The following is a 26,397-nucleotide window of genomic DNA, read 5'->3' as shown; positions in this document are numbered from 1 at the left end:
ATGTCATCCCCACCACATGGGGCCCAAGCTCCCCCTAGTTTCTGATAGAGCCGTTGGTCCGGGCTTCCATGAATCTCTCACAGTTGCACAGAAACGGCCGGCACGTTGCGAACCCCAGGAAGCCACAGTGGGCATTTGACACTCGGGAGCCCGCCCAGCGAGTTTCCATTGGCGGATGCCCCCACAGCAGCGCCTGGCTGCGAACCTTTTTTCTCAAAATCCATGGGGTCCAATCCGCTGCTGAGCTGCCCGCCTGCTGCTGCATTGCATTCGATCATTCGCATGCCCTGAGGCAAGGAACGCAGGAAACGTCAGAGGGACAATGAAGAGGCGAATGGTAACCTGACCGTGGTGGCTGCGCCTGGCCAGGAGCGGAAAGGCGCATCTGCAGGTTTTCCCAACAATTCGCCATCGCCCCCAAGACGTTTGAAAAGGAGATCGATTTTTGACACTCGAGAACATCGAAAATTTCGGACACCGAGTTCCCTTGCTTCGAAAGTTCCATGGACCGTTGGCCGCCAACCTCGGAGGCCCCTCTTTGTCAAACTCGGTTGGCCCTCTTGGCCTGCTTTGGTCGGGCCGGAGATGCCCAGTAAATTTAACGGCAGCACCCATCCCCAATTTTTCAACGGCGTGCTCCTATGTATGCACGAATATAGATGGATGTCACACAAGATACCGCCTCCCCAACACTTTCTACACGTGTACTTACCGGAACTCCCATGATACATCTCGCGGCTGTGAAATATCGGAACCAGGCTTTCTTTCCACTAGTATGTGCGCTCTCTGCAACATCGAATCCGTTCTTCCGGACATACCGCCTCTCAACCGCCTCCAAGTCCTCGGTCGGTCGGTCTCGCCGTGAACCACGGCTTCCCGTTGCTGGCCCTGGATGTAGTTGAGCTTTGTCTGGTCGCGTTCATTCCATCGTGGGTCGTGTCACCCTATCATCCCCACCAAGCCTCCAGGGTCTATACCCTGTTTAGCGAGATTGGTAGCGAAACCCCCTGTCTTTTAGCATGTGATAGAGCATCATCCGCTTGTCGAAACCCACGATGTTCTTGTGTTGTCTGTCAACAAACAAAACTCGGCACACAAATTCTGAGTTGTTTGGCCAAGTTGGATATCTCCCTCGGTCTTCCCACCAAATATAACCGGAACCTCACTTCTTTCTTCCCTTTCCCTTCCTCTTTCCCCCACCACTCCCGCTCCCCTCCGGAACAGCCACGGTCCCGTCCTCTAATTCCCCCTGTTGCACCATCCCTTCCTTTTCCATCTCCTTCAACTTCTCCTGCCCACTAATGAACATAGTCAGATCTCGATTCATCTCTTTGAGCTCCTCGTTCTCTGCCCGCAACTGCTCTACCGCACGTCCCGCTCCGGCCGACTCGCCCTGGATATGCTCGATGCGTTTCATGAGACCAGCGCTGACTTCTTTTTCCTCCCGCAACGCTTTGCCCATGTTCCGCGCCAGCTCGCTTGACTTGGTGGCGCGGGCCTTTTCCTTGGCGAGCTCACGCTCTAACGAGGGTATTGTTTGATCACGCAGGATGTGATGCTCTTCGCGGAGCGTTGCAAGCTGTTGTAATGCTTCGCTTGCTTGTACGGAGGCTGACTCGGCGGCTGCGGAGGCCTTAGCCGCCTTGTCTGCAGCCTTGTTGACCATTTCTTCGAAATACACCCGCTGGCTCTCAAGCTGGCTGGTGAGGAGATGTGTGTACTCGAGACCAATGGTGTCAAGTTTGGCCCGGGGTACCACATCTTCCTGAAGAGGGTTACCGCCATTCCCTCTACCGCCGGACCCGGGGGGTTGTCGGTCATTGATATCATTTCGCGGCAGCTCAACCACTTTTCCGTCGCCCTTGTCGCGGATCAACCGGTGCACCCACATATCGCCTGCATAATCCCACACATGCTGCGTCTGGAGCTCCAGGCTGAAGCTATGTGCTGTCCGCTTCCAGTGCTCCTTCGCGTGTCCGCCGTTGTAGCGCCCGCAGCCGACGTTCCCGCAGATGAGGCAGATCCACAAATCGTCGGTGCAGTTGCAGTTGGCGCAGATGTTAGACACACCCGATCCAAAGGGCTGCGAGTATGGGTTGTCACGGTCGTATTCCTCCGCTGGTTTGGGGTTCGTCGCCCGGCAGACGGGACACCCCGAGCCTTTCCATGTTTGGAGACAAGTGCAGTGGAAGACATGTTGGCATATATTCGTCATTAGGCCGGCAGTGTCATCCATGCGTTCGAGGCAAACAGCGCAGGTAGGGAGTTCGGTGAGGTCTGGTGTTGGTGGTGGGAATGGCTTTAGGTGAGTGGCCAGGGGCGATGCTGGCGAGAAGTATTCGTTGTTCGCTTCCGAATGCTTTCTTTGGCCGCCGCTATGGTTCGGGGTGTCAACGATAATCGACTTGATGAAGGTGACATGGCAGATCTCGGTCTATTCGCATAGCTAGTTAGATCCCCGATGCTTCTTGAGAAAATCACAGATTCCGTAAAGCTCACCTCGATACTGTCAAACGGCTTCCCGTCAAACTCTTTCCGCCACACTTTCGCGTTCCTACTATCTCGAAACTTCATCAGAACCATATACCGGCTCATTCGGCTAGTCATCACCATCCGGTAATGGCTGACATATCCCCGCCACCTCTCCCCGACAAACCCCAAGAAGTCACTCGGGGACATGTAGCTAGGTACAGCCGGGATACACAGGATAGTCCCATCTTCGTCGCCCCCAACGCCTGTGTCCACCTCTTTACCGTGTCCCTCGTCAGTTACCCCTTCATGTAACCCTTGCTGATCCGCCTTCATATCAGCCGACTCCTCGCCTTCCCGGTAGAGGTGCACCACCCCCCACCCGGCCTCGGTATTCTTCGTTTCGAGAGGGGCATACCGCGCTTTTGTCGCGAGACCCATACCGCCCAAATTTGGCCCCAAACTCGCGGCTGGTGTGGCCATGGCCGCCCCATGAACATTATTTTCCCCAACCATGTTCGCCGGATTATTATTATTATCGTTCCTATTTTTATTCCCCTCCTCTAGGTCGTAACTTTCCAACCTCACTCTCCCAAACCTCCAATCACGGACCGCCTGATCCGGTCCAATCCCGTCCGTCTCAGAGCCTGGCGGAGGTGATGACGATGATCGACGAAGAGATCGTGGTTGCCCGTTATTCGGCCGAATTGCATATGCTTGCCGGTCCTCCTCCTCCTCCTCCTCGGCAACTACCCTCGTATCTTTGTGCCTCCTGCCGCGTCGAGAACCGCAGTCGATAACCCTCGAGTTCGCGGCCGCAGCAGCGGCAGCTGTGGCAGCGTACGTCTTCGGTCGACCGTCCGTGTCGTGGTATTCGTTGTCTCCGTATTTGTTGTGTGCGCCGTCCCGGTCTGGGCCGTGTTGTCGGCCCTGAGTCTGATCCGCAGACGAAGATCCGTCGAGGTTCTTCCACTGCTTCCACCCACGCGGAATCGGTCGGGCCGCGGCGTGCGGCTTATGCGGGTGGGATGGTAACTCGTCAAAGATGCTCGCGCCGGGGGTAGGCCTCCAAATCTCGCGGTCGTGGTCGCGGTCGCGGTCGGCGTCGGAGTCGAGAGTAGAAGTGGGGGGGGGGTTGAAGCGGGACAAAATGCTCTCTCCCGCGTTCGTTTTCTCGGTTCCGTTCGCAGCCGCCGGGTTGGGCGTTGGGTACAGTTCGAATTTGATGTGGTAGTAGTATGGCGGCATAGCAGCGAGATGGGCTGTTACCGCGTAAGAGTAAGCCGGGCGCGGGTAATCTGGGGTAGATGTCGGACGTGGATGGTTTCAGTCAAGATACTGTAGGGGTTGGGCGGGGGGTCAAAGTTCGCACCGTAGAATATTAGTTAGGAATGGGAAATCAGGGTGGCAATACACGTGTTAATGCTAGAATCTTCCAGGACCTCATCATCAGCCGTATTGTGGACGAAATACTGCGTCGTGCACCTCCCCCAACGTTTCGAAGAATCCCGCGGCTTCAGGTGTTGAAGCTGCTGCAGTGCATTTCTGCAGATGCGGCACGCGCCTGCTTCCGCACGTGGAGCCGAGTGGAACCGCACCATGCATGACGCAGGCAAGCAAGTACGTACTAGAATCACAACACACGCAGGGACAAAACTGAAATTTGACTCCAATCAAGTCAATTCATCATCGGTATCTCAATGGTACCGTGCGATTATGCTATTATAAAACCAGAACCCATATGGCACCCTTTGGTTGGCCATCCCGAAGCTGCTAAAACAGCGCTATTCCCAGCCCCCGCTTACTGACCGCCACGAAGGCGGAGCACCAAGTGGAGGGTGCTCTCCTTCTGGATGTTGTAGTCGGACAAAGTCCGACCATCCTCCAATTGCTTGCCCGCAAAGATCAAACGCTGCTGGTCTGGGGGAATGCCCTCCTTGTCTTGAATCTTCGACTTGACGTTGTCGATCGTATCCGAAGACTCCACCTCCAGAGTAATCGTCTTTCCCGTAAGGGTCTTGACGAAGATCTGCATACCACCGCGAAGACGAAGCACCAAGTGCAAGGTGCTCTCCTTCTGAATGTTGTAATCGGACAAAGTCCGACCATCCTCCAACTGCTTGCCCGCGAAGATCAACCGCTGCTGGTCAGGTGGGATACCTTCCTTGTCTTGAATTTTCGACTTCACGTTGTCGATTGTGTCCGACGATTCGACCTCCAACGTGATGGTTTTGCCCGTGAGAGTCTTGACGAAGATTTGCATACCTCCACGGAGGCGGAGAACCAAGTGCAGAGTGGACTCTTTTTGGATGTTGTAATCCGAAAGAGTACGACCATCCTCGAGCTGCTTGCCAGCGAAAATCAGGCGCTGCTGGTCAGGAGGAATACCCTCCTTGTCTTGGATCTTCGACTTTACGTTGTCGATGGTATCCGACGACTCCACCTCGAGGGTGATCGTCTTGCCAGTCAGGGTCTTGACGAAGATCTGCATACCGCCACGGAGGCGAAGGACAAGGTGGAGCGTCGACTCCTTCTGGATGTTGTAGTCGCTAAGGGTGCGACCATCCTCAAGTTGTTTGCCGGCGAAGATCAAGCGTTGCTGGTCGGGCGGGATGCCTTCCTTGTCCTGAATCTTCGACTTTACATTGTCGATGGTATCGGAGGACTCCACCTCGAGGGTGATGGTCTTGCCAGTCACTAGTAACTCTAGTTAGTATCGCGTTCCTTTGCAGCGAATCCTGCAGCGACTGAATCGGGCGAGCGAGGCTACTCACGAGTCTTGACGAAGATCTGCATCTTGTCGTTGGTATCAAGTGTTGATTTGTGCTGGAAGGGTTCTTGCTTGAATGATGCCTCGGTGATGGCAGTGTTTCAGGAAAACAGTAGGTGTTGGGGAGAAGAAAGTTGGAGGCGGGAGGAGGCAGTTGGGAAAGGTTAAATAGGTGTTGGGCAAGCAAGGAGGCAAGGCGGCGAGCCACAGGCTGCCGCTGCGGGCGGGGCTGTGAGTGAGCCAGGAAGGTGCGACAACCGCTGGGTGGTCAATGCGCGGGCAACAGAAGTGGAGCGAACCGCCCAGAACAAGCCAGTCATGGCGGGGCAAAGGGAACAGCCTCGCTGGGACCTTTCTTGCCACAGCGTGGAAAGTGATGTGAATCAGCAGTGGCGGCTTTTTCGACTACCTCTCAATGGCCAAAAGTCGCTTTTCTCTTTCAGTCTATTCTTTTTGATATCTAATGAGTTCCCTCACATCCTTTGTGCTTCGAAACGCTCACTTTCCATCCCCGAAACCCAACACCACTGGAACCGCGTTGGCCCTTGCGCAAACAACACTCAGCTCCGCCCCCGCATTTTCTTGATAAGCCAGCCCGGCGAGGCCGGTGACGTGGTCAGCAAGCGAAGGTTGCAAATCCGGCCAGGCCATCGTGGAAGGTGCCACCCTTCGGGTGCGGTCGGACGGCCAGAGGGGTGGCCTCGAGGAGTCTCGAGGAAATCCGACTTCTTTTTCATGCGTACGCAGGAGGTACTTGTAGTTGGCATTAAGAGGGCGATTTCGCCGCGTCTCAACCAACCATTTTGGTAGCCACGTCCCAGTCACATGAAATGAAACAAAGCCCAGACGATACACATATGTTTGCCCCTAGTGCCCCTCTTCCCCTCTGTACACAGGGACACTGAGTTCAGCATTGGCGCTTCTCGTCCGTCTTGTTCGCTCATTTCCTCTTATCGCGGCCCCAAGACCGCGACTCTCCTACTCCCACCCCTGACCGCCTCTATCAATTGCCAGCCCCCTTCTTCCGCCCACGACGACCATGCCGAAACTTCCGTTACGACCATGACATTGGAGAAATGCCTTGGAAAAGGCCCCCGTAAGTTTTCTCCGGCCTGATGCATCGAATCCGGAGCGAAGTCGCAGTTTCGTGACAAATCGCGCCGTCTCGCGAAGGGAGGGCGCCAAACAGGAACGGGTCATCTGATCGACGTCATCGTCCGCAGCCCGTTGCATAGCTCCACAGCCATCCGTCCGCCCCTGTCCATCTCAACCGGTCTTGGTTCCTGAACACCCCGTTGGGTCTCGCCAGGACGTTAACCGAGGAGGGAGGATTTCATGGCCTTCGACGCAAATAAATAACATCTAGTTGGCGAAAGGCTTTGGTCTAATTATTTGGCCGGAGGCAAACCCCTTGACTCATGTTGTTTTGAGGACTAGAAAATACCCATACGTTAGTTAACCTTTGTCTTCACCATGCACTGTAAACTGCGCCTTCCAACGTAGCCACATGAAGTTGCCCAAGTACGCGACGTGTTGTCCTGCTATCCAGCCACAATCGACTGAGCCCCGTTGCGTTGAATAATCTCCCATGACACATCTCACACTACCCAAGAATATTTTTCAGCAAATAAATGAATTTGTTAAACACTTGATAAGCATCAAGTTCGTAAATTTACCAAGCTAAATAAATATCTTCACCGCCAGCTCATTTGGGAAAGTGAGAAGTCAGATTATACGAACAGGTGGTGCGGTTGAATTGCCGCAACCCCTGCCACTCACGCATGAGATCTCGGGAAAAGAATCATGCTTCAACCCCAACATTTTGAGATCTGATTTTTATGAGGGTTAGTTAGTTAGCACATTGTCTATCCAGCCAACCTCAAGTCGCTCTCGTCAAAAAGGCATAAGGCGGGATGTCAAGGCCTAAACAACAGGTCATTACATGTCTTGGGCGAGTATCGGACTCTAAAGACGGGAGTACTCAGGCCTTTTACCTAAATATCAACACAATTCAAAACATATACAACAAAACAGGACAAACCGACCTGAACATGAAGTCGGGATGGTCAGCAGATTTGTCCCCCACCATCTGGACTTTTGATTGAAGTTGGTATCGCATTGGAGTCGCATCACGAAGTGAGCAGCAACATGCAAGAGGCCCAGAATCAAGTCAACAACAGTGTAATGTAAGATTCGCTCTGCCATGCCCTAAATAGTCTCATGTTCCTCGACCTTACTTTCACCACCAATGCCTCTCTCCCAAAACCCACAAAAAAACCGATAATTCTCCCCTAAATCCCCTTGATCGCCGCCAAAACTGATGGGGCGTAAACCCTTTAGGTTCTTTCTGTGTCTGCAATGCCAAGTACGGCTGTGCATGTAACTATGTAGTGTGTGCGCGTGTGTGTCTGTCTAACCAAAATCATTCCGGCAGTAAAAATAATCTTGTGCGTGTGCTTTTTTAGTAGTAGTCATAACTCAATGCCCTTTCCGTCATCATCGACGTTCAGTCATTTTCGTAGCAGCGTGGATCCCGTCGTGTGGGTGAGCCAGCCCAAAGTGAGAGTAGCGAAGAACAAAGATAACGAGAGTCGTGTCAAGGGAAAAAAAATAAAAGAATAAGAGGAAATAAGAACGAGAAATAAAAGTAAAAGCAAACAACGCCGTCGCTTAGCAGCAGTTCAAACTGGACATATGAAAGAGGGAAAAAAAGTTAACGGAAAATCATTGCCTCATGGGGTTTCAACAAAATGTTTACACCATCAACGACAACGGGGTATCGTAACGGAGTAGCATGTCGTTAGAAACAGAGGCGGTACCTAGTTGGACCGGATGACGAGCTTTGACAGCAGCTTGTTTGATAATGAGTCAAAGTCGTAGCGGTCGAACTTGGATTCGGAGCGGGTCTTGAGATATGCCTCTGGATATGGAGTCAGTAAGCTAGTACATTAATGGCTTCGACGGACATCACAACTTACCGTGCTTGATAACATGCTGCCGGACCTCCGTCATGGCCTCGCAGACCGCAGGGTTGTTGTTGAGCAGCTGGCCGTGCCTCCGGGTGTCCCATTCGGTGAAGGCGGGCAGCTTCTGCGAGATGGCGTGGAACAGGCCGACGATAACGCCGACTGGCACCGTCTCCATGTCACTGCAGAACTTATCGACAGCAACCGGGTCGGGGACCCGGTAGTGGCAGTCAAACTGGATCTCCTCCCAGACAGCAAGCAGGATGGAAGCCAACATGAAAATGGTGGGCCAGTTCTTCAACCGCTCACCGCTGTACACGCTCGAGTAGAGAGCCGACAGCTCCTCGAGAATGTCCTTCTGCAGCTCGCGCCACATGTCGGCCATGGCGCACTTGATCTGGAAGTTGATCATGACTGGTGCGACAACCTTGCCGTAGTACTTGGAGTCTTCGTCGTCGATCTGTCCTTCCATAGGCTCTTCCGTTTGCGGCTGCTCAACCATGGTAATGTGCAGGGTCAAGTTGTAGGCAACAACGAGCTTCAGGGCCTTGCGAATGACGGGGAGCCTCTCCTTGGTGTAGAACCGGTAGGCGGTCTTGAAAATCTCAGTGATGAAAGGCGTGCCCTCGAAGTGATCATCGATGAACTGCTCGAAGCCCTCGTCGATGTGCTTGTCGAGGTACTCGTGGAGGGTCTCCATCGAGATACCGTCCTGGCCAACATCCAGGCGCTCGGTGCGGATCTCAAAGTCAATGGGGCCCTGGTCCTCCAGCGTCGACTCGACCCAATCAAGCTGGAAGCAGCTCTCGTCCGCCACGTACACCTCACGAACCATGACGGGGAGGCAGAAGCCGTAGCCGTGGGTGATCCACATGAGGGTTTCCTTTTGAGCAAAACCCTTGACGTTGAACACGGACATGCCGCGGCCCAGGTGGCGCTCGTAGTCGGCCTTCCAGTCCTTCATGAAATATCCAATGTCCTTAATATCAATGCGAGTGCAGGGGACTTGCCACAACCGAGCGTGAGAAGGCTGGCAACCAGCACACGGCTCGCCCTTGTCGCACGTCTTCTTGAGGAACTTGCAGCGGAGGCACGCCCTGAGCTTCCGAATCTCACTTGCTTGCTTCCGCTGCTCCGGCAGCAACGGACCGCGTCTCCTGCCGACCTTCTTCTCACCTGTGCCATCCTTCTTCCCGGTAGACGTTCTCCGAATGACCGGCTTCGTGGCTTTTGCAATAGGGCTCTTCCGGGTCCCCGAATTCCGCCTGGCGGGAGGCGAAGTCGACACAGAGCCGGAACCGCTGGAACCCGAGGCAACCACAGGCCGGTTAGCCACAACCGTCTTGACGGGGAGCGGCGCAACAGCGGTGGTGGGGCTGATGAGTTCGGGAGAAGTCGATCCGTGGTGGTGGTGCTCTCCGTGCAAGCAATTGCGGTGGTTGTTGGTGAGGTCAACGAATCCATCGGAGGCGGGAGAGAACGGGGAGTAGGGGAACGGAACCTCCTCGTAGCCAAGCGAATTAGCATCCGAGGAGTCGGAGTGAGTCCGCAAATGCAGGGTCTGGCCGGGGTTGAAGATGGCCGGACTTTGCGAGGGCTGCGGCTGGCTAAAGGTGTCGACGTTGCCATACATGTCCACCGAAGTCCAGCCGTTGTCGCTGCCCGAGCCCAATGACAGCACCTCGAGGTAGGTACCCGTTGGCGAGTGGCTTCCCAGACTCCTTACCCGCGGCAACCCATCGTGCTGCTGAAAGCCGAGCGACTGGTCGAAATCCTGCCAGTTGGGGCCCCAAGACACCACCCGACTCGTCGTGTCAATTGGAGAAATCGTAGTGAAGCCGGGCTCCAGCTGAAGGCCAGCATCAAGGGTGGCCTGGGTGGTTGCCGGCAGGTATTCGATCGGGGGCTGCTGGAAATTTGAAGCATACGCATTGAACCCAATCAATGCTGGATCTTGGATGAACTGAGAGAGATCCGCAGTCGGCTGCTGCTGAGAGTGAAGCGGCATCGACCAGTCCGAAATCAGGCCCGTGGTCTGCGGGAGGGTGGTGGTTTGATACGGGGACGGCTGCTGTTGGAGTGGGCTCGACATAGTGCTGCTCTGGTGGCCGGGCGAGCGGGCGCTCTGATCTTCGGGGGATGACGGCGTCCCGCTGGCGGAGTTGGGCGAGTGAATCGACATGGGCGCGCTGACGGTGCCGGCCAGTTCAAGCGGCAGCCAGCTCGACACCGGGCTCAAGCTTTGGCGGTTGACCTGAGGCATGGTGGTCAAGGCGGTCGAGGTGGTGAGATCCTGAGACGTGGGCGCGGCGGAGGATACGATGGGATATGAGTAGCGATCGCGGTGGTCAAACACAAACTGTTCCAACAGTGCGGCTTCCCCCCCAGCGGCGTTGAAGTCGAAAGTCATGTTGCCAAAAGTCGGAGGGAAAATCAACAAAAGAAGTCGGTCAAAAGGGGATTAGAAAGTGCCCGGGAGGCTTGAAGCGCCGGGTCTGGGATGGCGAGCGGACAGCGGGGGGTTGACGAGGGGGTTCGATGGACACCGCTCTTTGCTCTTCAGCGGGCGCGAGTCGGTCTGGAGGAGAAGGGGGGGTTTCGTTCGATTCGTGATATCGTCGTCGTTTCGTGCTCGTCTTTCCCACAGCAGGGCGCCACAGACGAAGAAAAAGAGTTAAAAAATGGACTCCGGCTCAGACGGGGTCCTGCGCCTTCGTCCGCGTTGCTTGCGGGAGAGGGGAAAAGGAGTCGCGATGTCTGGGGAAAGGTGTGGGAGGAACCCCTTCGGGCGTTGGCGAAAGCGTGGGACACCAATCCTGGGCTGGGTGCAAGCAGAAGATCACTGGACTGCTGGACTGGTGGAGCGCAGATGCCATCTTGCTCTCTCCCCGCCCAAATGGCCGCGCCCTGCAGCTTGCTGGTGCTGGTTGAAGAGGCGGTGAGAGTGCATCTTGACCCTGGTCCGGAGCCCTGCGTTGATTGGCCTCTGAGCAAGAGCGGGTGGGTGCAGGGCTGCCCCGGCCAATCATTGGACGCCAGCATGGTTGCAACCCCAGCGCGGGATCGTCGTGCCGCACTGTGCTCAAAACCTCCCCTTCGCCTGGCGCACCCCACGAGGATGGCGGGGCTGGGAGCAACGGACACTTGATACCATCGTGAAGTCGAGGCGCACAAAGACGGGCATGTCAAAATTGCTGGATGAAGCATCCAACAGGACGCGCTTGGCAAAGGCAGCTTGGCCGATTCAGCGACAAGCCCAAAATAGTGCTGTGTATTCGTATCCGTACGATCTTCGCGATCAAATCTTTTTTGAGGGCCGTCAATGTCGAGGCTACACTACAATCATCCACTGTCCCTCTTCCGCATTCCGAGGTTGCGAGCGATTTCCGAGTTGCTGACTCCAGTCTTGCATTGACGACAACCATTTCAAAACTACAACCAGGTTCAAAATGTGGGGCGTCTCTCGCCGTCAGCTCAACCTCCTGTGTAGATGTTGTGCAGATCCGCCTCCCTCGTGCCGAGTCCCCCACGAAAGTTCCCCCTGATAAACAACACGCTGTGAGCAAACGATCTATCGAACGATGGCTCACCACGCTCGTTCCTGTGTCCGCCATCCGAGCTCATCGGGGCCCAAGAATTGGCTGACAACAAGTACGACGTCTTCTATAACATGGCAGAGCCGTTCCGTTTAACAGCACACTGTCATGGATACGTAGTGGAGAATGACACATCGGCTTCTACCGAATCACCTCGCTCGTACTTGGTCTTGCGCAATGCCTCATTGGCAGTTGTATGCGCTGTCACCGTTGACCATATTTCGGCCATGCGGGCCTCCGCTTCGTTCCACTTTCCAGGGGGGTTCCAATTGGTGTTAGCCCATCAGCTGGAACAACTCCTGTGGTGGTGAAGCATCCAAACAGCACAACTTCACAATTGCAGGGCAGCGGCTCTCGTATCATATCAAGTACTGTAGTAGTATGTATTGGAGAATCACCGTCACCTACTTGGTTTCCTGTTGAGCTATAGTGAGGAGAACCTCCACAATGGCTCTCTGCTTGTCTGGGCAGAGTTTTGAGCGAATCATGACGACAAAGCTGTGACACAAACTACCTCACCGTCAGCTCGAAAATCGCCCCTATGCAGAAAAAATTGTTTGCAACGTTAAAGAAGAAACTTCCTGGACGAGCTGGGTTGCACTCGGCTGGCTGGCTGAGAACAGGCTCTGAGCTCTCGGAGGATTTACAGGGCGCTCGGCCCCTATTCCCACTGTGCGCGCCAGCTTCGATCTGCGTCAGTCTCCACGGGTCCCCACACTTCCCAGATCCCACCCGAAACGGACTTGCTCTTGTCTCTCTTGAACGCGCGAGACACGCTTGTTGAACCTCAAGAAAAAAAGGGAGCTGCGTAACGAACGTGAGTTATTGGCTTGCCCCGTTTGATTTTGCGAGCCCCAGAATGTCGAGCATCAACGCACGTGGATTGACCAATCGATTGGGCTTTTGCTCAACCTCTCGTCATCCTCGCGCAGATACAATTGGCGATGAAGAGAGATCCATCACAACCGTTCCATCGATCATCCGTTTGGTTTTTGCCTCCTTAACGAGCCTCGGCGGACAAGGCAAATAAGCCCCTTGTCCGAGATCCGCCAACCGAGAAGGTACTGAAGGGGAATGGGAAAAAATCCAACCCCGGGGACAATTGCCCCTTTCAAGAAGACAAAAGCCAAATGCCCCCTTTTGCATGGGGGTCTCGAACGACATGCGGAAACTGGCGAGGACTCCACCTTACAACCTGGTACATATCACCGCCACCGTCGTCTGGCGCGCAGGCGGCGAATGCGGGCCTACTTGTTGTGGTTGACCTAGGCAAGCTAGGCCAGCGAGGCCGATGAAAACGTCAAACTGATCGAGTTCGGAAGAGTCCCACCAGCAACACCCTCGCAACTTTCCAGCGCTTCAGCAGCCAGCGACAGGTCAGGAAAAGCTTCAAACAACTCATTGGGCTCGAGTTCTTCCCGCGTAGAAGCCCCGTTCTGCCGCGCAACCACGCGTCTCCCCGTAGGCTACCCGAGTGAGCTGGTCTGGGCATGTGGGTTAGTTATTGTTTCCTTTGGTTAAATACCAAGCAGGCTTGTCGTTGTCCCACGCACGCCATGACCCATGTAGCAGTTCGTGGCCTTGGCTTGACCTACCAGAGGACTTCATAGGATTCCAAGAATCCATGGTATTCTGGGCCGCGGAGAGTCAACCGGAGGGGGGAATCCCGGCGCCCGCGGTTGCCTACTCGGAGCTGGCCCCCAGCCCCGGGCGTCAACCGATCCCGGCCCCTCCGCTTTCCTAGACCTCCTAGTGTACATTTCCGACAGTCTAGAAACATGTCTCCTGCACCTCGGCCCCAACCCGGTACCATCGGACCATACAAATACAAGATCGTCAGAGTTCTCCAGCTGCCAGATGCCAGATGGCACCCGGTCGTAAACCGCAATGCACGCCGCAGAGTCTGGAGACGGACTCGCCACGTTCGTGGGTTTCACGAAAGACGTTTGTTTTGGTGGATTCACTGCCCAAATCCGTCCAGGGACTTGGTTAGCGCCAAAAAAGGTGTCTCAAGTAGTCCCCGCAGCCCAGCCGCCGAGCACAGTCTCCAGATAACAAGCTCGACCGTGCTCGACCCAAGGTTTTCTGTTCGGGTCCGCCGATCTGTCTGATCTGCCGGGAGTATCGGCGGGCGGGCGGGCGGGCGGAGATCGCCTTTTGAGAAAAATCGCCGCACCGCACGGGCGGCTGAGACGCGCCAGACCACGCGGATGCCTCGTCGGCGATAACTCATCGGTTAGCGTGAGGCTTTGGAGCTGGCCAAGCTAGCCAAGAGGACGGCGCAACACGATCGCCTCGTCCGGTGTGTCTCGGAGGCCCGTTTGTCGAGCCTAGGTCCCAGTCAGATCGGACGAGCTTCACGGGAATCAGCTCCCCGAGGACGGGTGGCCGACTGACTGATTCAGCTATCAGAGGGACGAGGCCCCTAACGACACAGTGTGTGGTGAAAAAGGATCATCCGTCGGGGTGGTTGGTCCGCCGGCCCGAGTACATCGCTGTTGCCGAGGGTGGCCCGGGCCGATGCACCTGACGGCCGGCGGTACAGCCGGGGCTCAAAGCACGGTCTCCGGGTCGGAGCGGCTCCGGCCGCCGGGTCGCCTCGACGCCTCGACGGGGCGGGATCGGGGGAAGGGGGAAATCCCAGGGTTTAATCCCTTGGGGGCCGCCCGGCTTCTTTCGGGATTTTGCAGGGATGCCATCGGTATTGAAGAAGAGGGGTCTCGCCTAAGACAAAAGCAAAGGGATAGCGGCGAGAATCCAAAGATCATATCTTCCACTTTTAAACACGTGAATTTTCCAAGGCGAGTGCATGAATGTAAGGGATGAACTTGGAAGGGATGCATGTTGACGAAGGGATGATGTTGAATTGAGAATTGGAGAACTCGGGTTTTTCTCCACTTGTCTAAGCACCCGAAGTCTTGGCACCTGCCCCTCCAATACTCAGAAAGCTACCCCGCGGGGGTCCATCATCCAAAAACTTGCCGTTTGCGGCATGCTTGATAGAATAATGTTAACGCGCAAAGTCATCACAACTATTGTTCTCTACTCGGGAACACTCTCCTTCTCCGGCGTTTGGTGACGGGCAACCCCTCACAAAACACAGAGGGCGCAAAATTATTGGCAAGAACAGAGGCGGGGCAAGTATGCGTCAAAAAGGCGTCGCCTTCCCGTGGAAAATGGCGGCTGCCGGTCCTCGTACTAGTACCCCACAACGGCGTCGTCCAGCCCCGGCCATCTCATCACCGTCCTCAAAAATAAGAGAAATCGAAGAAGACGAAGGCGAAGAAGAAACAGACAAAGTGGTAGACTTCTCCCACGCTAGAACAATGGCCGAACCCGTGATTCCCGACCTCTTCACGCAACTCCCGCCTGTCCGGGAAGGTTACTTGACGGACACTTTGGACGTCCAGCTCGAAACCGCCAGAGAGTGTATGAAGTTTTTAGACGGACTCAACACCCGCGAACCTCTCGTCACTCGAAATGAACACGGCGTGCCCAAGCTCGCCCGCGACCGCCACGTCCGCTTTTTGCACATGGCCCTCGGCAACCTACCTGGCGGTTTCCTCGTTGCCGACGCCAGCCGGCCGTGGTTTTTGTACTGGTCCCTATCTGCACTGGTGATGCTGGGCCAGGACGTGACATCCTACCGCGACGGCCTAATCGTGACGGCGCGCTCGATGCAGAATGATACCGGCGGATTTGGTGGCGGCGGCAGGCAGCTCTCGCACTTGGCTACGACGTATGCCGTGGTGCTGTCGCTTGCGCTGGTTGGGGGTGGAGAGGCATACGATGTGATCGATAGGAAGGCCATGTGGAAGTGGCTCAACAGCCTGAAGCAGCCTGATGGCGGGTTCCAGGTGTGCCTTGGTGGTGAAGAGGACATCAGGTTAGTTTTGGCTGTGTTTTGAAGGGCCAGAAAGGAAAGAGAAACAGCGAACTTTCACAGATCTGACTGCAATCCAGGGGGGCATACTGCGCGTCAGTCATCATCACACTGCTCCGCCTGCCTCTTGATCTTTCGCCCGAGTCTCCGGCATACACGGGAGACAGCAACGCGAATCTCTTCACCGGTGTGGCCGACTACGTGAGCCGATGTAAGTCAGCAGCTCGGAGGCTTGTCGATCGACCTTGTAACCATTACGCTAATGCACCCAGGCCAAACATTCGAGGGCGGCATATCAGGTCAGCCAAATGTCGAGGCCCACGGGGCGTACGCCTTCTGCGCTCTCGGTTGCCTGGCAATTCTTGATCACCCGAGCCGCAGCATCCCAAGGTACGTACATACCTCCTCACCATTGACATTCAAGTATGCAGTGTCCTCGGTGCTTGGTGCTTGGTAACGCTGTATACACCCACCCAATCTTTGCCCACCCACGCGTGGCAAAGCTCGCACGACAGACAAGCTGCTGACGATCAAATTCTGCAAATCCAACCTTCCCAGATATCTGGACGTTCCACGACTGGTCTCTTGGCTGTCGTCACGCCAGTACGCTCCCGAGGGCGGCTTCTCCGGCCGCACCAACAAGCTCGTCGACGGCTGCTACAGCCACTGGGTTGGCGGATGTTTCCCACTCATTGAGGCATGCCTCAACGGCAACCCTCCGAGCGACCGGCATCGGCCCGGCGATGGCGATGGTGGTGTTGGTCGTGTCGGGGGTGGTGGGGCCTTGGCCGCAGATGGCCCGGCCGCCACCGCCACGACCACAACAACGGCCACCGCGACGGCCACGACGGCCAGCAGTAGCGGCAGAGGCGGCCGCCTGCCGCCCGCAGAGGATGGTCTCTTCCATCGGGAGGGCCTAATCCGGTATATCCTCTGCTGCTGCCAAGACACGACTAAAAGGGGCGGACTGCGCGATAAACCAGGAAAGTAAGTCCACGTCGTCGACTTGCCCCCTCTTTCCCCTCCAATCTTCACCGTTTCCCCTCTCCATTCCCGCTCTGCCCGATGGCCACTGTTCCGGCCTCGTTTCCGCCTCCTGTACATCCACATCCCCTAACGTGCCGATCCCCGTGACAAATCATGTGCGCCTCTCTTACTCACATGCTTCTCTCTCCTTCCTCTCCTTTCTTTCTATAGGGGATCAGATGCGTACCACTCTTGTTACGTTCTCTCGGGTCTCAGTTCAGCCCAACACCAGTGGGAGCTTGACGACGAACCGCGGCCTCCTCTGGCGGAGTCTCCGGCAGAGACCAAGGACGCCGAAACAAGCAAGATCCCTAGTGATCAGGACATCGACCCAGAAGCGCACCTCGAAGCGGTGTGGGCAGTCCTCCCTTACTTAGATGGTCCGCGGGTCTTCGACAATGACGACTGCGTCCGCCCAATCCACCCGATCTACGCCATCCCACAGGGTAGTGTGCGGGCTATTAGGGCATATTTTGGGGAGAAGGGACAGGGTGTCGTGTTGTGAGATAAGGAACGGGGCTCTGGGAGCGAGTAAATGGGGTGTGGGTGGTTGACACTGAATACTAAGCCGAATAGTCGAGGCTGCGGGGATGAGATAGCTCCCGTTGACTAACTGGCTGGATATTTCTCTATTTAACTATCCATCTCCTTGGTAAGACGGTTGGGTTTAAGAAATGGATGGCTCAGTATCAGGGGAGTAAACAGTCCAATAAACAAGTTAAGCTATCACGTATATCGTTACTGTTGCTGTTTAGGTTGACATTGATGTGATGGCTCCCCCCAGATCACTTCCGCTTCATTACTCCGAGAGACGCCAAGGCGCAAGGTTACCGCTCCCCTAGGATGAGTTGCAAGAGATACGTTACTCACGTGTTCCCGGATCGTTGCTTAGGGATAGCCTTAAACCGATCATAGAAACACCGAGAGAGGGACCCTTCTCCTGGTATCGGGGGCGCCGATGGTCCCTGATGTTGGATATGAGATGATGGAATGTGAGATCAGGCTCAAATACCCGGGGCCATATACCTCCTTACAGGCTCGACCATTGGGACAGGAACCAGACGTTGAATCAGTCTAGACCTTATCAGTGACCGAGGCATGCCCGGAGAATCTTTCACGAGCTGCATGCTTCGACTTCTCGTTTACTCCAGGGCATGGGAGTACGGCCCTTGTTCGGGCGGTGGCGTCCACCATGTATGGTCTGCACCTTGGGGAGAGAGTGGCTCGAGGGGAGATGGGGGAGAGAAAAAAACACTTCGATGGTAGCCCTGCTGCATTTTTGCCCCTTTGATTCCTCTCAACCTCGGCCTCCTCCGTATGACAAGCGACGCTAATGTGCCGTCAGTGGGACTCACCCACACGGATGATCCACGACCAGAGAAAGGGAGAAGCAGTCTAGTCCCGAGACTAGCAAAACTGGCCCCCTGAGCTGCCCCGAGGCGCGGTCCGCATTTCTGGATCTCGGGCGTGCAATTAAGCCCGAAAGGAGGTCATCTCAGTCCCACGGCTTCACGGAATCACCACTGCGTCCTGGCCTCCTCGCTTGCTGTTTTGCCGATCACTAGTATGTGGAAGAGATCTGGCCTGATGCATGCAGATATTGGCGGCCTGGTACGACGGCATCCAGCAGGAGGACAAGTGCGCCGACATGCAGTTCTGTTGCCCCCAGACCATTCATGCGGCGCACCGGGCAAATCCCAGTCCCAAGATAGTCGATTCCTGCGCTTCTGACGAGGTAATTCCCCGAGATGCGAGGGAAACCCCTTCTTCACCAGCTCTGGCTATAACGCCACGCCCGGGACAAATGAGAACTCTCCTTCAAACTAGAAGAAGAGGGGGTAGGTAGGTAGTGACGGATTCGTTGCAGACAAGAAAGTACCAAAGTACCAGTTGGACTTCATTTACGGGGCATAAGGTCTTGAGTCACAGTTGAGCAAAGACGACCCCAGCCGCCGAACATGGTTTCGTTAGCTAAAAAGAGCCATGTACCGCGGTTGCTTGCCATACGCTTGTTAGCCGATGTAATTGTCAGACCCTATGGCAAGGATTGAGCCCTTCCTCTCTTTTTCTCTGTCTCACCGTTGGACCTCAGCTGGTGCCATGGTTCTGCACACCAGGCCGCGAGAATGGGCCTTGGGATGGACCCCGGTCTTGTCTCCGGAAGACGACCGCTATTATCCTCGAGATCTTCAGTGGGCAAGGATGCAGATTGAGCGGCCGCTTGCATGAGCTTGTGCAGTACGAAGGTAGCACCGCAGCATAGCTTGTTCGAGGAGGGACATTTCAAGGGCAGGAAAACAAATTTGCCGCTAGTTAGTTATCAGGGGAATAAAGAACCGCAGCTTGCGGAAAAGGGCAGGAGGCTACCAAATTGTGGAAGCCCCTATCACCGACACCATTTCCTGTCTCCCGTTCTGCCCGTCTCCGCGGCCATCGCCACCAGTACTTCCAGCGAGGTGTCAGAAAGTTTTGAGGCAAGCCGTACAAGTCCCGTTTAGAGCCCAGGCGGCCGTTCCCAAGAATGACGTTGTGGGGGCGGGAAGCTCTCGGCAATCATGAGGGGTTCAATTTTGCCCCTCATCATTGACATCCCCTGTCGAGCTTTCGAATTGGGGAACCCCTCTCTGCCCTGCCATCCCCACAATACGCAGCCGTTCGTCTTGAGTTTGACACAAACGGCGTACGCGGGCATGGATGGAACATGCGCGTCCCGGAGACCTGTTTCGGACCTCCTCGGTGTTGTATCCTCGATGGCTGCGCGACCACGAATGAGCGATTGCCGCTCGGGGTTGCTGACGGGCATTTGGTGGTGTCATTTTGATGTTCTCGGAGAGACGGGCACGAATAGTAAACCGAGTTCAACGACATCTTCTGTGGGATCTCCGCGTGGCCCCATGTCAGTGGTTGACCAGGACCCCGCTGCTTGCAAGGAGCGCTCCGATCCAACCACCAGGCGTTGCTACCATTGTTTGACGTTTTGTTTGGGAGTTTGAGGTTGAGCGGCCCATCGGATTGGACTATTGAAGATTCCAGAAGTCTTCCTCGTGCTGCTTTGGTGGACCGGCTCCCACCACTCAGGTGGCAGACAGACACCGGAAATTCGCATTGATGGTCAAGGGAAAAAAAGGTTTTGTGCATCCAGATCGCGCTTTCCCTAGCTCTGTGGCTCTCTCACACAGGTCCCCAAAACTTGTTTCGCGTCGTTCAGTTAGACCTTCCGCCCCGGCATTTTCTTCCTCGTGTGCCTTCCTTATCGAGCCCGGGACGTCGTTCAAAGCGAGGTGTTGTGGAGGAGTGCCTTCCGTTCTGATGGTTCAAGTGGGGTTAACCCATGTCGAGGCAATTTCCTGCCCGCACCACACATTCCCCATGAAATCGAACTCACGCACCGCCTGGCAGAACTCAACCTTCCGCCTCATTGCCCTTCATCGCTGAGAGTCTTCGCGCCCTCTACCGGCGGCTCTATTAGCTGTGGCTCCTTCAGCGCAAGTTGATCTTCAGGCGTTCTATTCCTCTTCCCATCCGTCTCTTCCCTTTCCTCGCGTCCTCCTCCCCCGACCTCGCTTCGCCGGATGAGTGTCGTGGGGCACTAGGCCGGTCGTGGGCCACGCTTTCGGTGCAACCATTCGTCGAAGTCGATTCGCCATGTTTTTGCCCCCCTCGGCCCCGATCCAGACCTGGAGTTTTGATTTTAATATCAGGAAGCATTGCCAACTCATCATTGCATGAGCGTTAAGGTTGGCCTGTGCCTAGTTGCCTTGCGAGCGCGTCCGCCATTCACAGCTGCCGCTCGTGGTGAGGGCCAGATGCAGGACATGCAAGGGTTCCCGGCCCCCAGCCACTGTTCATGCATCTCATTCCTCTTCACCGACTTCGTGGTGTGGCCTCAAGCCAGTCATTCTCGCTGCTCCGAACTCACCCCGCGGGCTGTTTGGTGCGCTAGAGAGGGGAACAGAATTCGCCATCCAGACGATCACAGTAGCTAGCACGTCGTACAGGGCCTTCCGTATGTGGGTCTTGAAACGTCTCCTCAAGCGCCGGTCGCTGTTCCCAGCGCGAGAGCTTTTGTCCCAGAAAACCGAATTGCCCGCTTCTGATTCGCCAACTGCACAAGCCCGGTGCCGTTTGGGTGTCGGTGGGAATGTTTCCAGAACCGCTTTCCGGATCCCGGTGCTGTTTTGAGCGTCGCCTGCCGACCGTGACGGAGATGCGAGGGTCTGGCGAATCGCCCAAGGCCCGGTTCTGCATGGTCCGGACCCATGCGTCGCGTTGTAGCTAACTTTCCTCAGCATCGAAGCCTTCTTACCGTTCCGCACTGGTCATTCTGGACGCTGATACTGTACTCGTAGGCCGTAAACCTGCCGCACATATCCTCTTGCAGTCTGCCCGCAGCGGAGGAGACCGCTTGGCAGGGAGGCGAGCATGGCCCGGATGTTCAAAGGATGTACGGAATTTGTACGTTGATGTCCTTGCGACGCTGCGGGCGGCACGGCGGCTGGGCCGGGCTGTACATCAGACGGAGCCCACAAAAGACGATTCGCTGCAGCTGCGTCTTCCTTTGAAGTTGGTCGCTGGGGGAACCCAGGATCCTCGGAGTCCCGTCTGCTCGGCCACACTCTGCCCCGAACCACACGGCGTTACGAACAAGGCCATCCCTTCTTTCGCGCCCACCGGACCTTGAACCAAGAAAGAGGTGGGGAGTCGACGGCTGACCAAGGCCCAGCGCGAATGGCAGAACAACAACCAAGAGCTTTCGAGTTTTTACCCCCTCCCGTCTTTGCTCTTCCGGCCAATCTCCTGTTTGAGAGCTTGTGTCCGAGTCGACGTCAAACGGGGTTCTCGGTAGTCCCGGTTGCCACTGTTGAAAGTACAAAGCCAGCCCCCAAACAAGCCGAAGCTTTATACACCGGCCCAGGTACCGGACCAAAACAAACACGAGAAGTGCATGTGGAGAGAGGTTTGAGGGTCGAGTGGACGTTGCAGCACCTTGCCCAGGCCCTTGTCTTTCCCCAATCCAGACTGGCCCGACTTATCAAACTACGAGATCTTGTTGCCCGGCGGGTGCATCCCTTCCCCCCATGTTGATGGTGTGGAGTTGGCCCGGCCTCTGCGGTTGTATCACTGGCAGCGACAGACGCCAGCACATCAAGATGGGTCACACTTTGAGCCGCATCTCCTTCTTCAGTGGACATGCGTCTGACGACCCCTTTCTCCTCTCCGTTCGAGCTTTCCGTCATTTCCTTGTTGCATTTTTCTGATCTGGGCTTTTTTTTTGCCATCCCCATGCCCCGCACCGGCTCCTCGTCGCCGCAATAAAGCGCACTTCTTCCGCCGGTGGTGACCCATCCATGGCTTCCGTCCCTTCCTGCGTCGGCCTTGGATACGTAGCATATCAGCCTTCACATCTTCCCGGTCTCTCCCAGCTCACACCATCCACCTGACCGTGAGACAAGTTTTCACTTACGACATCGCCCGGTCCTTTACCACTCACCTTGGGTTTATCTGCCGCACACCCCAGAGGTTAGGCTCGACTGCAGCACATCCTCACCATCACACCAATTTCCGGATCCTGGTCGACATTCTTTGTTGACACTTCCGCCCACTTTTCCTTTTTTTTCACCTCGCATTTTCTCAGGCTGCTGGGCATCAGCCGTTGATTGACACGGTCACATCAACTTCAGTTTCATCTACTGCAATCAATTGGCATCATGGGCGGCTTCTACATACAATACCTCGAGAGTAAGTAGTTACCCAAAATTCAATAGGTGTTAGACCGCTCTTATGTTGTCAACACCACCTGGCACGACCACACATCCATCACGGTGTGGTGGGGTGTTTTGTAGAAGGAGGGAATCCCCACGTGGTCAAGCCCCCACACACATCTTGACGATGTCCCTGAACTGAGCCCCTCCCCCCGGGCCTTCACATCAGATCTCAGCCCTGTTTGCCGTCTCTCAAACTTCTGCCCCTGCTAGTCGACCACGTTTATCAGGGCCGAGAGGGGTCAGTGTCGGGCTGGCATGCACGTTGCTTCGTGTCATACACGTTTCGTTTCCCGTGTCCCCTATTTATATCCAGGGGCAGGAAATGCCCAATAGCGGAAGACGAATTGAGTGCCCGGCTAACCAAAGTGACTTGTAGGTCTCTGCCGTCGTCGTGGTTGGCACGATCCCACATACGAGTGTTATCGCGATACCAATGGCTACACCTGCCTCGTCCTGGTCAACGGGCGGGAGTACCAAACGGATTTAGCTTACGAGTCCGGGACCCTAGCCCAGGAGAACGCTGCCATGCGTGCCTTTATGGTCTGCCGGAACTTCTCCGTGAATGGAGGCATGCTTGCCCGCAACGGAATTGTCCAAGGCCTTCCCGCGGATGAGACTGGCCGCAAGACGAGAAAGAGCAGCCGGCACACATCCTCTTCCTCCTCTAGCCACGGGCACAGGAGCCGGTCTGGACACCATTCCAGCAGCAGCTCGACCACCTCACTGGAGTGAAGTTGAAGCAGCCGCACTTTTTCTGGGTATGTCCGTGTGACAAGTACCGACCCCTCGCCAGCATTTAGATTCGCTCGGAAGGGCGAGCAAGATTGGATCCGCCAACCAAACCACCTAACCGGTATTCCTGGAGCAGCCCCAATCGACAAAAGGGAACTCAATGATAGGAGCAGGAGCTTCAAACCACTCAATCCATTTGGAACAGGATCATTTGATTTGATATAAATTTCGGACAAGGCTTCGCAGCGACACGGAAAGAAAGGCGAGTGCAGGAGGCGCCAGGAAGAGCCGTGGATTTATACCCTCCCTTATTGGTGTGGCAACGGCCAATCCTTTCCCGTTTCCTGGGACTGGGAGATTACGCTGGTTCGGTCTAGCATGGGGATATGGCTATGTTGTTTTTGTGTTTTCCGTTTCCCTTGTTGAATTTCTTTTTCCTTTTCCCTTTTTACCCTCAGACAGCGTTCCAATTTCCTGCATTATGACGACGATTTACGACCTGTTACGACACGACGCCACTTAGACAACGGCCGTTTTGGCAGCTTTACGACCCATGACTTTCTTCATTGGAACCTCCCAAACCAACACATTGCCTCTGCCGGGCTTTGGGTGTGTGGCCGGTTCCAAAACTCGTTCAGTTTTCCGGATTTCCTGTTTACGATTTTCTCTGCATACAAAGGGACCCATTCCCGGCCACTTGGGCTTTTTTTCTTTTCTTCACTTCTCTCTCAAAACCAGCTGGGTTTCACAGAACCAGACAGACACGGAGGGCAATCCATATCTGCCAGAGGCAACTCCGGGCGTTGGGACCGCTGGCGAAATAAATCGGACCATGAGCGGACCGGGTTGGGCTGAACGAGCTGGGACTTGAGGAGAAAAGGGAAAAGGCGAGCTGGTGGTTCGAGTTGCGAGGCAACCAACCGTAGAGAGCTGCATTTGCCCACCGGGCTTACTGCTTGTTCTTGAAGCGGACAGAGGGGTAGATATGCACTATCTGCTCGTGGCCTGCTCGTTCCTTGGCCTGCGCTAAACTGTGGAGAGAAAACTCGGGGTTTCTTTATTTTACTTTGCCCGTTGGGGCTTTTACTCATAGCGGGGTGGGTGATTTCGTGGAAAGACGTATGAAAAGATTGGAGTGGGTGCTTTTGTTACTGGGAGGAAAGGTCATCGACAAACCACGGGGTTGTGTTGTTCTTTGACCGGTACATGACGATTATGACCAACGAAGATTATGGATGATGAGATACATTTCAAAAAAGGGTTGCTAGCCGAGGTTTTCAAAATTATACTCATTGTCAACGGGGCTTATCAGCCCCGACCAGTCTTGAAATATTCACGCCTGAATTCGTGTCTAGTAAGTATGAATAACACGCAACGTTGTGGTTTTCAACCTGTAGTGTATGTGCCTAAATGCCTAGCAACAGGATCGCCAGTCCTGATGACGTTGTCCCATCACATGATCGCAGGCCCCATACATATGCTAGGGAGTGAATGAGTGAGCAAGATGGTGTGTAGTCAGTGTAACACACATGTTACCCTGCTCGCCGTCCACACACACACATATTTAACCCAAATCCCTCCCTGGCCATCCACCATTCAAGTCGGTTAGACCGGATCCAGATCGTCGGGTCAGCCCAGACTCTTATTAACCCCCCCTCTTGGTCCTTGGTCCGGGCTGGCTTGGTGGGTCCGGTCAGTGTGTTGAAACGACTGGGGAAGGAGACGTCGTCGGCTAGCTTGATTCTATGACTGTAATGGAGCTGACGGTCTTGCTACTGGGTGACTCTCTACGGCATGTATTGTACTTGCTCTTCCGTTCATTGTGGAGTACCTTTCCACCTTTCCGGCCCCGCCCGGGGCGAGCGCCGGTTTTCCCGCGCCGAAAGCCAAAATGCGGCCTCGTCCGGCAATTGCCGCCTCGAGGGGGCGTTGTTGCCCAGATCCTACGATCAGCAGGTCTTTTGCATTTCCACCACGTCCCTTCCATGGATAAGTCACAAGCGATGCATCTTCAAACGAAACCTCCAAGCCTGGTTTGGGAATATATTTCCCAGTGTCACCGGTATAAAATGAAATTTTGAACGGCTTTACCAAAAATAGCCGTTGTGATTTGATCCTTTCTAAGACTTTTAAAGTTGAGAGCCTACTTGGCTTTGCAGTTTTTAGGTATGTACTTTCATGGGGGTTGAAGCCCCTTGGCCAAAATCAGCCTTTTGGCAATGAATATATGTCGGGGTGACCTGGATAACAACGACCAGTTCAGGTTGCTAGAGTAAAAATTGAAACATGGCGTGGTTCTAGCAATAGTGTATGATAACTTGAACGCTTGTCTCGGCCCTGGGACGGCACTTTTTGTTCATTTCTTGAATGCTCGTTCGTCGACGCCCCCTGGTCAGTCCCTGCAAAGTAGACATTGTTTGAAGCTGGGACTAGAATCGTAGTCTGCCATGCCCTGCACGCCTGGACCGTGAGCTGGTTTGGTAAGATGGTTCTGCGTTATTGAGCGATGGGGTTCACCACCCTGGTGACATAAAAAGTCGCGGTTTGAAACATGCCCTTTGCCGTCTCAGTATCCAAATCGTACCCGAAGTGCTTGAGATGATCACCTTCAGCTCCTCTCGAGTTGGGGCTGGGAGCCAAAAGTGGAAAGCAGCATCGAAACCTTACTGTAGCAGCCCGCATGTGTTTCAACTGCAAGAACGTGCAGAAAGTGAAAGCGAAGATAGGCCAGTTGGTCACAATGGAGGTCCTCGTTCGTCAATAATGCAGTGTCCTTGATCCTCACAAGCTTTTTCCGTCAACCGGTCTCAGCGATGGCAGCGCGCGCCGTTGGCTGTGAAAGTATTCTCGGGGTCAAGCCCCTGACTTTTTTGTTCCTGCCCCCTGTTTTCGGCAGAAAGTAAAGTTAGGGACCCACCGGGGGAGCTGGTTCTCGGTGCGCTGTGGTGCGATCCAATCTCGCAATGAAAGATGACGCCCTCTGATTGGCTGTTCCTCCGGACATGTGGCCCAGGGAAGGGGCTCTCCTCCTTCTGCCCAAGCAGCCCTGTGAAGCCCAAAGGGCATCCACTAACGGCCACTTGCCAGCCGCGATGCGAGGGGTGTTAAGGTTGGGCCCCCAAAGAAAAAGGTGGCCTTCTGCTGCTGTGTTGAAGCTGATTCTATGCACTTCTTGCCACCTCCCTTAACT

The 26,397-nt window shown here is 55.1% G+C and overlaps 5 protein-coding genes across 5 annotated transcripts; 3 read left to right on the top strand and 2 right to left on the bottom strand.

Moving 5' to 3' along the window:
* Nucleotides 1-1,162: 1,162 nt before the first annotated feature.
* On the bottom strand, nucleotides 1,163-5,265 carry C8A04DRAFT_8953 (uncharacterized protein; the record flags this gene model as incomplete). The annotated part of the gene is made up of 6 exons (XM_062785299.1): nucleotides 1,163-2,434; nucleotides 2,500-3,350; nucleotides 3,456-3,535; nucleotides 3,617-3,767; nucleotides 4,279-5,166; nucleotides 5,244-5,265. The coding sequence occupies 6 exons, from the start codon at nucleotides 5,263-5,265 to the stop codon at nucleotides 1,163-1,165; spliced, it is 3,264 nt and encodes a 1,087-aa protein (XP_062640924.1).
* A 2,793-nt stretch (nucleotides 5,266-8,058) lies between these two features.
* On the bottom strand, nucleotides 8,059-10,615 carry C8A04DRAFT_8901 (uncharacterized protein; the record flags this gene model as incomplete). The annotated part of the gene is made up of 2 exons (XM_062785286.1): nucleotides 8,059-8,159; nucleotides 8,218-10,615. 2 exons carry the CDS (start codon nucleotides 10,613-10,615, stop codon nucleotides 8,059-8,061), a joined length of 2,499 nt encoding a protein of 832 aa, XP_062640923.1.
* A 4,362-nt stretch (nucleotides 10,616-14,977) lies between these two features.
* On the top strand, nucleotides 14,978-17,215 carry C8A04DRAFT_9109 (terpenoid cyclases/protein prenyltransferase alpha-alpha toroid; the record flags this gene model as incomplete). Its single annotated transcript, XM_062785359.1, has 5 exons — nucleotides 14,978-15,687; nucleotides 15,765-15,895; nucleotides 15,957-16,074; nucleotides 16,243-16,671; nucleotides 16,882-17,215. The coding sequence occupies 5 exons, from the start codon at nucleotides 14,978-14,980 to the stop codon at nucleotides 17,213-17,215; spliced, it is 1,722 nt and encodes a 573-aa protein (XP_062640922.1).
* A 4,549-nt stretch (nucleotides 17,216-21,764) lies between these two features.
* On the top strand, nucleotides 21,765-21,968 carry C8A04DRAFT_9132 (uncharacterized protein; the record flags this gene model as incomplete). The annotated part of the gene is made up of 1 exon (XM_062785365.1): nucleotides 21,765-21,968. A coding segment is annotated over one exon (204 nt), but the record flags the coding sequence as incomplete, so codon positions are not given.
* A 450-nt stretch (nucleotides 21,969-22,418) lies between these two features.
* C8A04DRAFT_34248 (uncharacterized protein) lies at nucleotides 22,419-23,207 on the top strand (the record flags this gene model as incomplete). Its single annotated transcript, XM_062782765.1, has 2 exons — nucleotides 22,419-22,449; nucleotides 22,852-23,207. 2 exons carry the CDS (start codon nucleotides 22,419-22,421, stop codon nucleotides 23,205-23,207), a joined length of 387 nt encoding a protein of 128 aa, XP_062640920.1.
* Between the last annotated feature and the right edge of the window lie 3,190 nt (nucleotides 23,208-26,397).

The sequence above is a fragment of the Dichotomopilus funicola genome, assembly GCF_033296635.1.
Source record: "Dichotomopilus funicola strain CBS 141.50 unplaced genomic scaffold C8A04scaffold_3, whole genome shotgun sequence".
Classification (NCBI taxonomy): domain Eukaryota; kingdom Fungi; phylum Ascomycota; class Sordariomycetes; order Sordariales; family Chaetomiaceae; genus Dichotomopilus; species Dichotomopilus funicola.
Note: the sequence above shows the minus strand (reverse complement) of the source record. Positions and strands in the feature narration are given on the sequence as shown.